Source organism: Podarcis bocagei, assembly GCF_964188305.1.
Source record: "Podarcis bocagei genome assembly, chromosome: 6".
In the NCBI taxonomy this organism is placed as follows: Eukaryota; Metazoa; Chordata; class Lepidosauria; order Squamata; family Lacertidae; genus Podarcis; species Podarcis bocagei.
In genome coordinates this window covers 93,839,963-93,857,706 of record NC_138130.1, presented here as the reverse complement: position 1 = coordinate 93,857,706, position 17,744 = coordinate 93,839,963, and the positions used below count along the sequence as shown (strand labels likewise).

Sequence of the window (17,744 nt, the reverse complement as noted above, 5' to 3'; positions counted from 1 at the left end):
GGCTACTATCTAAGTTACAAAAGTACAAATGCAAATTAAAAAATAGTGTCTGAGCTGCAGAGCTCAGGCATGCATGTGTGAATCATAGAATCATAGAGTTGGAAGAGACCACAAGGGCCATCGAGTCCAACCCCCTGCCAAGCAGGAAACACCATCAGAGCACTCCTGACATATGGTTGTCAAGCCTCTGCTTAAAGACCTCCAAAGTAGGAGACTCCACCACACTCCTTGGCAGCAAATTCCACTGTCGAACAGCTCTTACTGTCAGCAAGTTCTTCCTAATGTTTAGGTGGAATCTTCTTTCTTGTAGTTTGGATCCATTGCTCCGTGTCCGCTTCTCTGGAGCAGCAGAAAACAACTTTTCTCCCTCCTCTATGTGACATCCTTTTATATATTTGAACATGGCTATCATATCACCCCTTAACTTCCTCTTCTCCAGGCTAAACATGCCCAGCTCCCTTAGCCGTTCCTCATAAGGCATCGTTTCCAGGCCTTTGACCATTTTGGTTGCCCTCCTCTGGACACGTTCCAGTTTGTCAGTGTCCTTCTTGAACTGTGGTGCCCAGAACTGGACACAGTACTCCAGGTGAGGCCTGACCAGAGCAGAATACAGTGGCACTATTACTTCCCTTGATCTAGATGCTATACTCCTATTGATGCAGCCCAGAATTGCATTGGCTTTTTTAGCTGCCGCGTCACACTGTTGGCTCATGTCAAGTTTGTGGTCAACCAAGACTCCTAGATCCTTTTCACATGTACTGCTCTCAAGCCAGGTGTCCCCCATCTTGTGTGGTCTGCTTGAAGGCATGATGAAGAAGGAGAGGGATGCCTAGGCAGAAAGGATGTATGTAGCATTACAGCTTCCTGCCAAGGCAGACAAAGGAAGTGACCTCACAGAGTTCTCTCTAGCAATTTTTTCAGGAAACTTCTGTGATCCTCAGCCCCTTCATGTGCCTATCTGGCCAAACATGAATTGTTGGTTTGACTGCAATAATGTCTTACAGTTGCATTTCTACAATTTTAGAGCAGCCCAAAAGCCATAGAGCATCTGTCTGTCTCCCTGTGTTGTGAGACAGTGTCCTACATTTTGACCTTTGTCAAGTAGCCAACTGGATAATTTCCCCACAAATGAGCCTTCTCTGGTTCTTCCTTCCACTTTACGTTCAGGATTCAATGAGTGGCAAAGGTCTTCAGGTTTTCTAATGGTTAAACCAGCATGCAGAATTGACGTAGTGCAGCAAGAGTGATTGCAGTTTAAGTCAACTTTTTTAAAGTGTATGTTGGGGGAGAAAGAGAATGCAGCCTAGTTTGGGGAGCCTGAAGCAGGCACAAAGACCCTGTGATAATCTGTCTGCATTTCCTGAAGCCAAGAGGATTAAGGAGCCGCGTGCTACTCAGAAGCATCATATGACGACCCCTTGATTTCTGCAGAAAGGCAACATTTTTTCAGGCAGAATGTTCACAGTCTAGAGAATGCTTTAGAGCTCAGGTCTTTCCCATCATATCTGAGCCTTTTGCAAATGATCTCCTATTTTGGTGCGCCATAAATCAGGAGGCCCGATGCAGAAGAATAGAAGGGTGGGGACAGTGCTCTGGAATGCAGCAGAGGTAACTGGCTGTCAACATTCTCTCTTGTTCACAACAACTGAAGGTGCAGGAACCATGCCTTCTTTTTCACCTGGACACCCTATTCCCCAAAGCAGAGAGGGCTGCTTTTCAGCACCACAGCAGGCCGTAGAAGCAGACCCAGATATTGGACTTGTCTTTCTAAGCCAGGTTTTTGTCACGGGAGCAGGCCTTTTGTTGGGAAGGCAGAACCTCACTTTGCTAAGAATTTTTATTGATTTAGTACAGCTGCCCCTCCCTGCCCCCCCCCCCTTGGCTATGCCCATGAAGGCAGCCATAATAGGTCCTGAACCTCATCCCATTGGATGCAAGCTGAACAACTCATCTACAGGTAGGGATGTTGCGTATATAAATCTAGAAATCACAGCATCTTAAATGTGCCTCTATAAATGGAATAAAAGAGGTGGAGTAGCCCAACTCTTGATGCAAACTAATTTGCTACATGTTAACAATTAAAAGAAGTTTTAGTACTTCTCTTTTTATTTTTAATGCAGAACAAACCTTTGTTAAAATAGCAGTTAAGCAGGTATGATAGTGATGATTATTATGATAGTCTTTGCCTGGCATCTAAAAGCAGGCTGGCTTGTATTTTAATGTTTTTCTGGAAGCTGCCCAGAGTGGCTGGGGAAACCCAGCTAGATGGGCTGGGTATAAATAATAAATCATCATCATCATCATCATCACCACCACCATCATCAACATGCCTGCCAGTGTGTGCATCTGACATCAGCATACCCTGTGGTGTGCTGACGTCACATGTGCATATCAGCAGGCAGGCTGACCTCGGACATGCACACTGTCGAGCACGCATGCCTACATGGCGTGCACAGCTCTGGCACACACAAAAATTGTGAGTGCCCTTCATAGGGACTCGGCACCTATGTCTAAAATACATAAGCATTGGCATTAGGAAGCCTTCATTGAGAGATCATTCTACAACATGGGCACCAAGATGGCTCTTTCTCCAGCTGCCACCCTTGGCATCTCCAACAGGGCAAGCGTCTGGAGAAGCACCTCAGAGGATGAGCCGAACTTCAGAGCAAGTTCATGCAGGATGCATGGTCTTTTATGAAAGCGTGCTCCTTTGTTCACCAAGCTAAATTCAAATGGAGAACCAAAATGTCAATGTTCCCTATTTATGCCTTCTATTCCTCCTCCTTTTTTTACGGGATAGTTTTATGCATATTTCTTTCTGTCTGGAAAATGCACAAAATCAGGCCTTTCTCTAAAAGGCATGATTGAGGAACTCCAGACCAGTTTTCTTTAGCAATTTGCAGATTTGCTGCGCTGGGCTCGCTCACCAACTGCATCAAGCTCTGTGGGATTTCCTTACATGCTCCCAGCCTTACCCAGCCCTCAATCCTCCTCCTTTTGCACAGAAACCCCATGAGACATTATACCAAGCACCCAAGTTCCTGTGTGTGACCAAGACTTCCACCCTCTGTGCTGCTGGTACATCAAAAGCGATCATGTGCTAGGCAGAAGATGAGATTCTCATAGTAAGTCTCTATACTAACTGGAGCCGAAGGGGGAAGGGGAGTGAGAGTTCTTTGGACGGAGCCCAGGACATGTGATAATCAGATTACAGAAAGTTGAGGGGAGGGGAGGGGGATAGATGGAAGTGAGACTGGATGATGTTCTGGAGAGATGTCGGGAAAATTTCTCAGGGCTCTGAAAGTGTAGGGACAGAAGCTTGTTCCTTGCCAGCTGCTGAACCACTGGACTCTAGGTCTGAATGAAGATGTCTCTCTTTCACGTTGGCATCTTCCTGGGTATTCTGCCCTTCAGTTCTGGCCAGTTCCCTCGGGCATGCGCCAATGCCGACAGCTTGTTGAGCAAGGAATGCTGCCCTATTTGGCCTGGCGATGGTTCCCCTTGTGGGGAGCTGTCAGGTAGGGGATCCTGTCGCGAGATCCTACTTTCAGACGCCCCTCTCGGCCCTCAGTTTCCCTTCTCCGGAGTGGACGACCGGGAAGACTGGCCCGCCGTGTTTTACAACCGGACGTGCCAATGCTTTGGCAACTTCATGGGATTCAGCTGTGCCGACTGCAAGTTCAACTTTGCCGGTCCCAATTGCACAGAGAGGAAGCTGAGGGTGAGGAAAGACATCTTCCAGCTCAGCACCAGGGAAAAGAACCAGTTCCTTGCCTACCTCAACCTAGCCAAGCATACCACCAGCCGGGATTTTGTCATCGCCACCGGAACGTATGCCCAGATGAACAATGGCTCGGCGCCCATGTTCCGAGACATCAATGTGTACGACCTCTTTGTCTGGATGCACTACTACGTCTCTCGGGACACACTCCTTGGAGGCACCAATGTGTGGAGGGATATCGATTTTGCCCACGAGGCTCCGGGGTTCCTTCCGTGGCACCGTCTTTTCCTGCTCATGTGGGAACACGAGATCCAAAAGCTCACTGGGAACGAGAACTTCACCATCCCCTACTGGGACTGGCGAGACGCCGAGAGCTGCGACATCTGCACGGATGAGTACATGGGCGGAAGGCACCCTAGCAACCCAAATTTACTCAGCCCAGCCTCTTTCTTCTCCTCGTGGCAGGTAGGCACAGGGAGGGGGGAATCTGTTTCTGCTGACTTGTGCAGAGGAGAAACCGTACCTTTAAGTCTCTTTGTGCACCAGGGTGCCATGAACAGCTGTGTTTTTCTGCATATTTGTATGAGCATGTGGAGCTGCCTTAATCTACCTTAGTGGAAGATCATAGCTCACCAGTGAGTTGAGGTGGGAGAGAAGTTAAATTCAGTTTGCATTTAAAAGTGAACTTAATTTAGGTTCGCCAAAGCAATATGCGAACCAAAATGCTGCCATTCGTTGATATTTGCACTCCTCCAAATTTTGCAGGGCAGTTCTCCAGCTCAGTGACGCATGCAAAAAAATGCACATGCATCAGTAAAGTGTGCACAGAAATGCAAGGATTAGTGAAAGTTGCATACGGAAAATGCATCTTATTAGGGGAAGCTGTAATGCCAAAAAAATAAATAAAAAAGTTGTGTATTAGGGAAAATTGCATACAAAAGTGTTAGGAGAAATTTGCACTAAAAGGTTGATGAGTTTTCATATGAGTTTGTTTTTCAAATCGCAAACATGTGGAAGTTATGGCTGGAAAAATGAGAAACTGAAATCGACATATTCAGCCATCCCGAGTGGTAGAGCATTTTTTTGCATGCAGAATATTCCAAGTTCAATCCCTGGCATCACTAGATAGGGATTGTCCTCTGAGAGTACCCCCATCTGAAATGCTAGAGTGTCACTTCCTGCTAGTGTAGGACACATTGAACTAGACAGACTATTGGTCTGATGCAGTATAAGGCAGATTTTGATGGTCCTGTATTCTGAGTGGCAAGGGTTCCCCGTCACCATCGGAGGAAGCCACTCAGGTGCCTGGGGTGGCATGCCCAGGGGCGGGGCGCACTGTGGGGCCTCTGGAGCCTGCCTGCCTCCTCCCACTCAGCCGGGGGGATGCAGCAGGTGGGGCAGTGTGGAGCCTGTGTGCACACAAGCCACCACATCACTCCCAAGAGAGACGCATGGCTCGGGCATACTGCAGGCACTGCGGTGAGTGCCGCCCAACATTTTGTCACCCCCCTCAGTGGTGACACCTGGGGCAGCCTGCACCCCCCTTCCTCTGCCCCTGCTCCCCATCATCTCCATGAAGAGGTCTTCCCCACCAGCACTGATGCACAAGATCCTTCTAACTGGAGACGCCAGTTTCCCAACTGTAGTTCTGCTAGTGACTTACAGCCTATCGAAAATGCAATGTGCTCTCCAAGAAGCAATTGGGGACTATAATGTGTCAAAACGCAAACGACCAAAAGATTAAAGCAGCAGCGAAATCCATTTTGTCAGCTGGTTTACAATCCAGGCAGCCACAAACACCTGGGTAAACAGACAGCCTGAACGCCAGCAGATAAGTGGCAGCTGATTGGAGGAGAGAGACTGAGTTCTATAAATGTGATTTTACCTAATTCTCTCTGCTTCTGGTGATCAGGCTACGAGTTTATGTAGCCAAAATAGAAACACATGCACAAGGCAGCATTATCCACAGGACTGGGGCAACGCTAAGGATTAAGTAAGTACAAAAAGAAAAGAAAAGAAACCATACAAAGGTGGAACCCCCCAAAATAGGCCAATGAGGACTAAGTTACTCAGTGGCTATGGTGTGCTAACAGGCTTTGGGGGGGGGGTTGAGATGGGTGGGAGGGGGAATTGGCTGCAATCCTGAAGGGAAGAAGTCCACAATGCAACATTTTATTGCAAATCCCACTTGTAGCAGTTTGTTATCTTTGGTAGCCATTTTGCCTCACCATGAACGTGGATAAGCCAAAAGCTGATCCTTCAGCAAAGATGGGCACTTTGCAAGGTTTAAGAGGGGTTGTGGCATCACATCTGAAGTATAGCCCTGACACACCAATTTGCCACTAACGCAAGTGCATATGTGATATCGAGCAATGGGATGTAACCCAATGTTGCAACCGCGCAGAGACCTGTGGGTATGGGGAGGTATACAAATTTAATTAATAATAATTCAGGTGTGCATTATATTACTTAGGAAGATTCACATGCAAATATCACACACACACACACACCCTGTGTGTATGACTTCAAAACAGGCAGAGGTGGGAGCAGGGCAAGAGGAGCAGGATGAATCCATGAGGGAAACGGGGCAAATTTTCCCCAACCCTAGCTCCTTCAAACTTTGACTCAGAGGAGCTTAAACCTTGGCACTCTCTCCATTTTTACCCTCACAATAACCCTGTGAGGTAGGTTAGGCTGAGAGATGGTGACTGGCCCAAGATCACCCAGTGAGCTCTGATTTTCCAAGATGCTAGACCAGGGTTTCCCAAATTTGGTTCTCCAGCTGTTTTTGGACTACAACTCCCATCATCCCTAGCTAGCAGGACCAGTGGTCAGGAATGATGGGACCTGTAGTCCCAAAACAACTGGAGAACCAAGTTTGGGAAACCCTGTACTAGCCCAATGTTCTAACTGCTACACCACATTGTCTCTCAATATTCAGCTCTGTGATGGAATAAGCATGGGTTTGTGTGTTTTTGCAGGTGGGGTCTCTATGTGTGCCATTAGGGCTGCCATATTTCAAAAAGTAAACTTTTTTGAAAGTTTACTTTTTGAAAATTTCTTGTTGAGCTTTGGTTGAACCAGTATAGTTGGGCTTTATTGGGGAAACCTCCCCACAAAATAGTGATTTTCAGCTTTTGGAGCTGTTTCCACTGCTTTTAAAGGTAAAGGTAAAGGGACCCCTGGCCATTAGGTCCAGTCGTGACCGACTCTGGGGTTGCGGCGCTCATCTCGCTTTATTGGCCAAGGGAGCCGGCATACAGCTTCCGGGTCATGTGGCCAGCATGACTAAGCCACTTCTGGCAAACCAGAGCAGCGCATGGAAACGCCATTTACCTTCCCAACGGAGCGGTACCTATTTAACTACTTGCACTTTTGACGTGCTTTCAAACTGCTAGGTTGGCAGGAGCAGGGACCGAGCAATGGGAGCTCACCCCATTGCGGGGATTCGAACCGCCGGCCTTCTGATAGGCAAGTCCTAGGCTCTGTGGTTTAACCCACAGCGCCACCCGCGTCCCTTTTCTGCTGCTTTTACATTCAGGTTTTCCCTGACATTTTGCCAGTTTGGCAAAAAATCCCCCCCCCCACACCATTTTTACACCCAGAAACCCGGACATGTCAGGCATTTGCCTGATGTATGGCAAGTTGAATGTGTGCCAAATTGCTTATGGCCATCAAGCTTAAAATGTTTAGAGCTAAAACGGTGGAAACATAAGCACACATGTTAGCAACTTCTTTCTGCAAACAGGAATGGAGGTAGGATTCCTCCCTCCTACTTTCCCCCAGAGCCAAGATGTTAGTAATGAATCAATTACCTCTATACCTTAACAGGCAAGAAAGGAGTCTGAGTATTCTCAAGGGAAATGTCTATTCATTTAGCATCCTTTGTCACTAGAGAAAGTTTTTGCTTTTTGTTATGAAAGATAGTCCCAATTAACCTGTTTGGTAGATTCCTGAGGATTTTGTTTTGTAAAGTGTGTCATTTTGATGATTGTTTTTGAAAAATCCATTCTTAGGGCCTCAAGCAATGTGGCAACACTGAAAACAGAACCAACAGGATAAAATATAAAACACTGTCTATTGTGTTGTAGATAAAGCACTGCCTATTGTAGCCAGCTGGGGGGAAATGGTCATAGTATGGCCTTTATGACTCCGTTAAATCAGAATTGGAGAACCTGTGATCCTCTAAAATCATAGAATGGTAGAGTTGGAAGGGATCCCAAGAGTGATCTGGTCTAACCTCCTGCTGTGCTGTTGGATTCTAACACCCATCAGCCTCAGCTAGCACAGCCAGTGGTGAGGTGTGATGAGGATTACAGTGGTACCTCGGGTTACATACGTTTCAGGTTACAGACGCTTCAGGTTACAGACTCTGCTAACCCAGAAATAGTACCTCAGGTTAAGAACTTTGCTTCAGGATGAGAACAGAAATTGTGCTCTGGTGGCGCGGCAGCAGCGGGAGGCCCCATTAGCTAAAGTGGTGCTTCGGGTTAAGAACAGTTTCAGGTTAAGATCGGACCTCCAGAACGAATTAAGTTCTTAACCTGAGGTACCACTGTATATACCAATATTTGGAGGGTCTACATTCTATGCTGATCCAAATAAGGAAGTCTTATGGGGCTTCAGGAAAATGTTTGGGCGAGGATTGGGCAGAAGCCGGTGGTGTGGTGGCACAGTTCACCTGAGCTCTGGTTGGTTGCATCACTGCTGATTACTGGGTGAAGCTGCGGTGAGGAGAGCATGGCGCAAACGCACTTGCAGAGCCAGTCGGGTGCATTTGCACTGCGCTGACCTTGTAATTCCCAACCCCCCTCTCCTTTAACCTCCCAGTGATGTGACTGACTAGAGTTCTGTTTAGTGGTGCTGCCCCAGCCCATTCCTTTGTGGGCAATCTCAGGGGGGTGTGGTGGTTTGCATGCCAGTGGTGCGTGTGGCCAGAGGCAAAAGTGGACGGAGCAAGAGATGCAATTTTCACTTTTGTATGGTAGGCTGTGCAGGGGAATCCCTGCTTAAGTGGGGGTTCCATTCCTGGCTGCCCCACACACCCACGGGACACACAGAAGTCCCAGTCCAGTCCTCCCCTCCCTTGGCTTGCTCTCACCCTGCGCCAACCCACCATATTCCTCCCCTGCCTACCCCCTTTCAGATCCGAAATTGGCCAGAGGTCATGTGCATGATGATGACACACATGTTGGGAAGGGACCTGTATTCCAGTCATGCAAATGTCAGAGGCTTCCATTCTTCATCCATATACAGAAAAGGTGTAAATATATAGAGTATATTGGACTCCGCAATGTTTGCATAGAAAGGTACTGTCTATCACAGACAGATGCTGGAGGTTGAATGCTGAGAACGCCTCTTTTAAGGCACGTGACATGGCTTGGCCAGGGGTGAATTCCGTTTAGTCTGAAGCAGTTACAGAAATCTACCGGGGAAATCCGTGATATTTGCAAGTGTCCATGTACTTTTAAACTATATTCCTGTAGTATGGGGATTAATGGCTGCACAAGAAAAAAATGGATTTTGTGAGCTCTTATGGTGGCTAAGAGACTTACACTTCAAGCCTGGAAGGATAATCACCCACCATTTTAATTTTTTTGCAATGGTCCTCTGACCAAGCTACATTCAAGCATATTTCAAATGGGCATCAATTTTGTGTTGATACCCATGTGCGCAACTGCAGGGCTTATATCAGCTTATATGTCTAACTGAAGATTCCTGAACTGATGGTCACTGTACCCACAATGTGGATTGATGTTCTACAGTGGTACCTCGGGTTAAGTACTTAATTCGTTCCGGAGGTCCGTTCTTAACCTGAAACTGTTCTTAACCTGAGGCACCACTTTAGCTAATGGGGCCTCCTGCTGCTGCCACGCCACCGGAGCACGATTTCTGTTCTCATCCTGAAGCAACGTTCTTAACCTGAAGCACTATTTCTGGGTTAGCAGAGTCTATAACTTGAAGCGTATGTAACCTGAAGCGTATGTAACCTGAAGTACCACTGTATTGTTATATTATTTGGTTATTATTGTTGTTATCTATTTCTTTCTTCTCATCTTGTTTTGTTTCCTTTTTTCTTTCCCTTGATAAATCTGCAAATAAAAAAAAATTGCCTTTTTTATATAAAGGGGGCAATTCTATGGCAAGATCTGATAGGATGACCTGCTTAGGATGAGCAGAGAATCTCTAGTTCAGTTGCTGTTAAGTCTCCAACTCTGGGTCAGCTGAAGATACACTGGTTTAACTTGCTCACCTTGCCTCAGCCTGGGCTGCTATAAGTCCCTGGCAAAGGGGGAATTCCAGGGGTGTGACACGGATGGGACCCTCAAGAAAAGACTTAGGCTGGATCCTAAGCCCATTCAACTCAGTCATGTGACCCTGCAACCTGATGCAGAACACTATTTTAAAAGGCTTGTTTTCCTTTCGGCAGGGGACGTGGGTGGCTCCCAACAGAATATGAAAAACATCAAACATTTAAAACTTCCCTAAACAGGTTTGCCTTCAGATGTCTTCTAAAAGTCAGATAGTTGTTTATTTCCTTGTCATCTGATGGGAGGGCGTTTCACAGGGAGGGCGCCACTACCTAGAAGGCCCTCTGCCTGGTTCCCTGTGTAACCTCACTTCTCGCAGGGAGGGAACTACCAGAAGGCCCTCAGAGCTGGACCTCAGTGTTCGGGCAGAACGATGGGGGTGGAGACGTTCCTTCAGGTAACTTTCCTTACAGGCATAATAGGGATAGGGGGTTCCAAAGAAGATGGCAAAACTATTTATGTATGTGACAAGCGCAGCTAGAATATTATATGCACAGAAACGGAAAGGAGAGCAGGTTCTAGTAAAGGAAGAGTAGCTTTTGAAAGTGATGGATTATGCAGAAATGGCAAAACTGACCGTGATATTAAGAGATCAAAATGATGAACTTTTTATATAGAAGAAGGGAGGCCTTTCATGGACTATTTTTTAAAAAAATACTATAGTCAAATGAAATTGTGGCTAGGGTTTGAGATAAAAGAAGCAGAAGGGAAATGATAAAACAATTGCAACAGAGATTTCATCTGTTTTGTAATAGATAAAGATATAATGTAGCAGAAAAGGTTTGAGTAGAAACACTGCAGAAATGGAGGTGGGAAGTCAATTTAAGAAGCAATGCAACTATTTGATATGAAGATTATTGTGAAAAAGAATTACCGTATTTTTTGCACCATAACACTCACTTTTTTCCTCCTAAAAAGTAAGGGGAAATGTCTGTGCGTGTTATGGAGGGAATGCCTACGGGTGGCATGCCTACGGATTTTCCTCCTCTAAAAACTACGTGCATGTTATGGTCGGGTGCGTGTTATATAGTGAAAAATACGGTAATAGAAAATTATGGTATAAATGCAAAAGTGGGGAGCAGGCATTAATGCGGTTCAATGAGACATTTCAGTCAAGAAAAAGCAGTCAAGATGTGCATAAGCAGAGCAGGTGAGGGTATGGCCTACAGAGTAGGTATTGCTTGTCCCCATTTCACACATACACACCCCAAATCTGAGGTTTCCCACTCCTGACTTTGTTGTTGTTTAGTTGTTTAGTCATGTCCGACTCTTCGTGACCCCATGGACCAGAGCACACCAGGCACTTCTGTCTTCCACTGCCTCCTGCAGCTTGGTCAAACTCATGCTGGTAGCTTCGAGAACACTGTCCAACCATCTCATCCCCTTTCTCCTTTGCCCTCCATCTTTCCCAACATCAGGGTCTTTTCCAGGGAGTCTTCTCTTCTCATGAGGTGGCCAAAGTATTGGAGCCTCAGCTTCAGGATCTGCCCTTCCAGTGAGCACTCAGGGCTGATTTCCTTCAGAATGGATAGGCTGGATCTTCTTGCAGTCCATGGGACTCTCAAGAGTCTCCTTCAGCACCATAATTCAAAAGCATCAATTCTTTGGCGATCAGCCTTCTTTATGGTCCAGCTCTCACTTCCATACATCACTACTGGGAAAACCATAGCTTTAATTATACGGACCTTTGTTGGCAAGGTGATGTCTCTGTAGGGTATGGCCTACAGAGAAGGTATTGCTTGGGGCAAGTCCCCATTTCACACATACACACCCCAAGTCTGAGGTTTCCCTTTCCTGACTTAGGCAATTACAAAAGATTCCTGCAAGTTTTCACACAACTCATTAAACAGCTTTTGATCCCTCTCAAACTGGGTTAAGTTCAGAATTCGGGGAGATTTCTTGCAACTCCCAGCAGTGTAAACAAGAGGAGAATGCACTCGAAAATGGGGTAGAGGAAGAGAGATTTAATGCCAGAAGGCTGTCAAGTCCAGAACAAAATAAAAGAAAAGGATGAAGGAGGTAGGCTATTCAGGGCTTTGTGGAAATTCAGTGGGCAAATAAGAAGTAAAAGCATCTTTTTTAAAAGAAGAAAACACTTTCTTTCACAGGGGAGTCTCAAAGAAACAGCTTTTTGAACTGCAATAATATAATGACACTTACACAGGAGATCAGGGAGCACTCAAGACTTGTTGTGGATTTGTTGTTTGGGGGGGTTATGTGAAGTATCCATTTCAAACTCTGCTTCCCCTCTTCGAAAGAAAGGAGAGCATACTTTATTCCGTGGAGATGTTGCCATGGAAACAGCGATAACTGTGAATGCATGCTAAAATGCTGACTTCTCCCCCACTCCTCACGCAGCCCAACCTTTTCCTTTTCCCCTCAGCCAACTCTTGTTACTCCTCTGCAATTGCAAAGCATGCTTCTCTCGTGTTTACGGTCTTCTGAGGTACCTGCTCCTGCGATCAAAACTGTCAAAAACAGTTTATGTTCCCACACACAAACACATCCCTCCGAAAGCTAATCTCTTTTTTAAAAAACACCAAAAATGGATTTCATCTCACCGAAGAGGCTCTCCCACGCTGCTGGACTGATGAACAAAGGGAACCCAAGGACTGAGGAAAACCTGAAAGCACTTTTAAAATAATAATAATAATAAAATCTAACGCTCCTTAGAGATGCAAAAAGGCATCCCCTCCCATTTCATCCCGTATTAGTAACACACAGCCCTGTTGCTGTTCTGCTGCAGTTTGCCTCCCGCCCACCTCGCTGTCTGCTGTGGCAAAATTACAAAACTTACATCGCTTATGTAATTAACTACATCATCATTATGCTATTCCATGCATTGCAAAGGAAATGCAATGCAAATTAGGGGTAGTAATCAGTTCCACAACATTTGCAGACCTAAAGCTACAGACCGAAAGCTACCGTATTTTTCGCTCTATAAGACACACCAGACCACAAGACGCACCTAGTTTTTGGAGGTGGAAAACAAGGAAAAAAATATTTTGAATCTCAGAAGCCAGAACAGCAAGAGGGATCGCTGCGCAGTGAAAGCAGCAATCCCTCTTGCTGTTCTGGCTTCTGTGGTAGCTGTTCAGCCTGCATTCGCTCCATAAGACGCATACACATTTCCCCTTACTTTTTAGGAGGGAAAAAGTGAGTCTTATAGAGCAAAAAATACGGCACATGTCTTTGAGCTCTTTGCTTTCCTACTTTCAAGGCTCGCTGGGTTCTGGGAGAGGGGGGTCTGAAATGCTTTCTAAGGACACCATGACTGTCGGCTGTCATCCCTCTGTTGCTTCTTTCTCCTCCCCCTCCCCCTCCCTCCCATTATTTCCCAACTTTCCCCCTCATCTGCCTCTGAGCTGTGACCTCCCACAAACCCCTGTTGTAAATCTAAACTGCCTTCCTCTTCCTCCTCCCTGGAAGGGTCAGGCTGGGGAGGCGGTCTCCACCATTTCTCCTCTGCCCAGTCCCTGACACCTGTTCAGGCATTCACTTAACCATATGAGGGTGTTGGGTATGTTTAGCTTGAAGAAGACAAGACCGAGAGATGGTATGATAGCCATCTTCAAATACCTGAAGGGCCACCACATGGAAGATGGAGCAGCCCTGTTTTCTGCTGTTCCAGAGGGTAGCAACCAATGGATTCAAATCACAAGAAATGAGATCTTGACTAAACCTCAGGAAGAAATTCCTGGTGGTAAGAGCTGTGGTTGCAGTGCATGTATGGTCCTCACCACAGTTTCTTTGGTTTTCAGATGTGCCCACAGGCCCAAAGAAGCTGATGTCCAGAAGTTTAATGAGAAGGTCTGAAAAGAGTTCCTAAGCATTCCTCTGTTGAAAACACTTAGGCTGGGTGCATAACATACCTTTAAAGCACATGGCTTCTCCCTAAGAATCATGGGAACTGCAGTTTTATCCCCATGGTGCAACCATTCACGTTCCCCTTAGCAAACTACAGTTACCGTTATCCTTTGGGAGAAGCCATGTGTTTTAACTGTACGATGTGCACACAGTCTTAATGGCTTCCCTGAGATGGAGAACTCCATCTTACTCTTATTCAACAGAATATGCTTAGAAACCATTTTCAGACTTTGTGCTGAACGCATGAAGATCTGCAAAGAAACCCCCATGCCCAGGCACATTGGAGTTGATGCTTGTGTGCACACCCCTGGCCCACCTCCATATTCTAAACTCTCATATGGTCAGGAAAGTTCCTGAACAAGGCTAAAGCTTGTTCTCACTCATACCCTTTTGAAAACAACAAATTCCGAGATAATGTTCCACTGTATGCTCTGTTTCCCCTGCAATCTGAATGAACAAAGGTATTGAATGCTAGGGGACTGTTGGTAGCCGTAAAATTAGAATTGATTTCATACATTGGTTGAATGCCTTTAAATGGGTGTGAAATGTTTGCATATCTATACTTTATTTATAGAGAAGAAAACATGGTTATAGAAAGGTTAGAAGAGAAGTCAGGGTGGGTGTTTCTTTAGAGGTACCGAGACGTGCTGGGGAGAAACACTGTTGTCATACCAACATGAATCAAAGGCCAGATTTTGAATTGCTTTCCTGCAAGGATTCTGACAATGACACTAGAATAGGAACAAAGGAAGTGGCATTATATACCAGAGTCAGACCGCTGGTCCATCTACCTCAGGAGACATTGAGAGGAAGAGGCTCTCAAAGCAGGAGTCTTCCATCAATTGTTGATGCAGACATCAACAATTGAACCTATGCCTTTCTCCCATGCAAAACATGTGCTCTGCCACTGAGTGAATAGGCATTCAATTATGCTTTACTCAATTTTCTCACCGAAATTGCAAATGCTTGTATGTATTACCATGTGTTTAAATTTGATTGGTTGGTAAATGAATTCCAGAGAGTTCTTTAGCAGTTCTCATGTGACTGGTTAATGTTGGTCACATGGGAGATGTGAAGGAGAGACTCCATTTTATGTGAAGCAAGATGGCTGTGTTTTAGGACCCACTGTGAACACTGCTAAGTTGAACAGAGTGTCAGAGTGCTTCTCTGCTTGGAAGAAAGAGAGCAAAGCTGGAGGAGAAGATAAAAGTGGAAATCTCTCATAGGAGCTGCAAGGCATGGCCTTTCTGAGATACAGAAGGCTGAAAGTGCTGAGCTCTGGAAACAGGAAAATACAGTTGCTTGGAAGTTAGAAGAAAAAATTATAAGCCCATGCTTGGAGAAGCATATGACTGTAAATATTATGTTTTAATTCTTCCATAACTATAAGTTTCTGCAAGTAAAGTTTTTGAATGTTAAAGTCTGGACATTGGCTTAATGTCCAAAGAAGGATTTCAGTCATCTGAAGGAGCGTCTCCACCCCCATCGTTCTACCCGGACACTGAGGTCCAGCACCGAGGGCCTTCTGGCAGTTCCCTCACTGCAAGAAGCCAAGTTACAGGGAACCAGGCAGAGGGCCTTCTCGGTAGTGGCGCCTTCCCTGTGGAACACCCTCCCACCAGATGTCAAAGAGAACAACAACTCCCAGGCTTTTAGAAGACATCTGAAGGCAGCCCTGTTTCGGGAAGCTTTTAATGTTTGATGTATTATAGTATTTTAATATTCTTTTGGAAGCCGCCCAAAGCGGCTGGGGAAGCCCAGCCAGATGGGCGGGGTATAAATAATAAATTATTGTTGTTGTTGTTGTTGTTGTTGTTGTTGTTGTTATTTGAGCTTCTTAGCTGCGATTTTGCTACTCTGACTTCAACATTGATATGAACGGACATGATGACATTTGACCCATTAATTTCAGTGGGTCTGCTCCTACTAAAGCTTAGTTAAATACCACCCTGAGTTCCAATGTTGTGATTTCTAAGAACATAAGAAAAGCCCTGCTGGTTCAGGCCCTTCGTGTCCAGTCCACTGTGCTCACAGTGGCCAACCTGTTGCCTCTGGGAAGCCCAAAAATGGGAACGGAGTGCCAGTGTGGTGTAGTGGTTAAGAGCGGTGGACTCGTAATCTGGGGAACCGGGTTCGCGTCTCCGCTCCTCCACATGCAGCTGCTGGGTGTCCTTGGGCCAGTCACACTTCCTTGAAGTCTCTCAGCCCCACTCACCTCACAGAGTGTTTGTTGTAGGGGAGGAAGGGAAAGGAGAATGTTAGCTGCTTTGAGACTCCTTTGGGTAGTGATAAAGCGGGATATCAAATCCAAAATCTTCTTCTTTCCCCTCCTCCCATGGTGTCCAGCAACTGTGATTCAGAAACATTACTGCCTCTGACAGTTGAGGTAGAACAAAGCCATCAGAGTTAGCAGCCATTGAAACCTTTTTCCTCCATTAATTTGTCAAAAAAATTTTAACGCCATCCAAGTTGCTGGTTATCAAACATCTTGTGGGAATAAGTTCCATAGTTTAACTAGCACTGTGTGAAGACGTACCTTCTTCTGTTTAGTCATGTCTGACTTTGTGACCCCATGGACCAGAGCACGCCAGGCACTCCTGTCTTCCACTGCCTTCCGCAGTTTGGTCAAACTCATGCTGGTCGCTTCGAGAACACTGTCCAGCCATCTTGTCCTCTGTCATCCCCTTCTCCTTGTGCCCTCAATCTTTCCCAGCATCAGGGTTTTTTCCAGGGAGTCTTCTCTTCTCATGAGGTGGCCAAAGTACTGGAGCCTCAGCTTCAGGATCTGTCCTTCCAGTGAGCACTCAGGGCTGATTTCCTTAAGAATGGAGATGTTTGATCTTCTTTCAGTCCCTGGGACTCTCAAGAATCTCTTCCAGCACCATAATTCAAAAGCATCAAGTCTTCAGCAATCAGCCTTCTTTATGGTCCAGCTCTCACTTCCATACATCACTACTGGGAAAACCATAGCTTTAACTATATGGGCCTTTGTTGGCAAGGTGATGTCTCTGCTTTTTAAGATGCTGTCTAGGTTTGTCCACTCAGGGTAGGCTCAACTATATTTACGTGTTAGTGCAAGGGGATTTCCCCCCTCTTCTCCTTCCATGTTTGCCATCCCCAAATCTTCTCTGGGGGGATGGGGGAAAACCCGTAAGAGATTTAGGTGCCAGGCAGGGACAGCAGAGGGGGAGATTATTCCGCTCCTCAAGATAAAATCTGCTTAGCACCACAGTGAGTGCAACCCATTGAAATTAAGAAACCTGAGTAATGTCCATTCATTTCAATGGGTCTGTTCTACGGGAGCAAGAAGGCAGTGATTTCTATTCCAATCTGTCTTCATCACAATCAGCACTGTTTCCGTTCTGCTGCAGTTCGGTGCCTGCTGAATATTATGTTTTCCATCTCACTGTCTGCTATTTAACCTAAAATGAGTACTGTACTATACGTAAATTATGCTTATATCGTAATGATGTATACCTTTCATCTTAATGTGTATGGCCTCTATTTCAGTGCAAAGGAAATGTCATTTAAATTGGGGGTGGGGAGTAATCAATTGTGCATCATTTTTGGACTGAAAACAACCACAACCATGTATGACAACAATTAATTGCTGGACTGATTTCTATTCCAGAAATGGGACAAATAAGTGAACACTAGCCGTGTCCACTTTTGCTTCCATCAAAATTCTCCAACATCCCTAGTCAACTGTGAGTAGGGCTAACATTGAACAAAGTAATATATTTCTGCTGGTGCAACCTAGAATTGCATGAGCCCTTTTCCCACCGCTAATTCACACTTGGCTTGTCATCTACCAAAACCCCTGTATTCTTTTTCACAAATACTGC

The 17,744-nt window shown here is 45.7% G+C and overlaps 1 protein-coding gene across 1 annotated transcript in view; it reads left to right on the top strand.

The window, feature by feature from the left end:
• The first annotated feature begins 3,176 nt into the window (after nt 1-3,176).
• The window catches only part of TYR (tyrosinase), a 56,691-nt gene continuing 42,123 nt past the window's right edge, over nt 3,177-17,744 (top strand). The window contains exon 1 of the mRNA XM_081197397.1: nt 3,177-4,186. Within this exon, the coding sequence (XP_081053523.1) occupies nt 3,362-4,186 (825 nt within the window). The 5' untranslated portion in view covers nt 3,177-3,361. The remainder of the gene's footprint in view (nt 4,187-17,744) is intronic.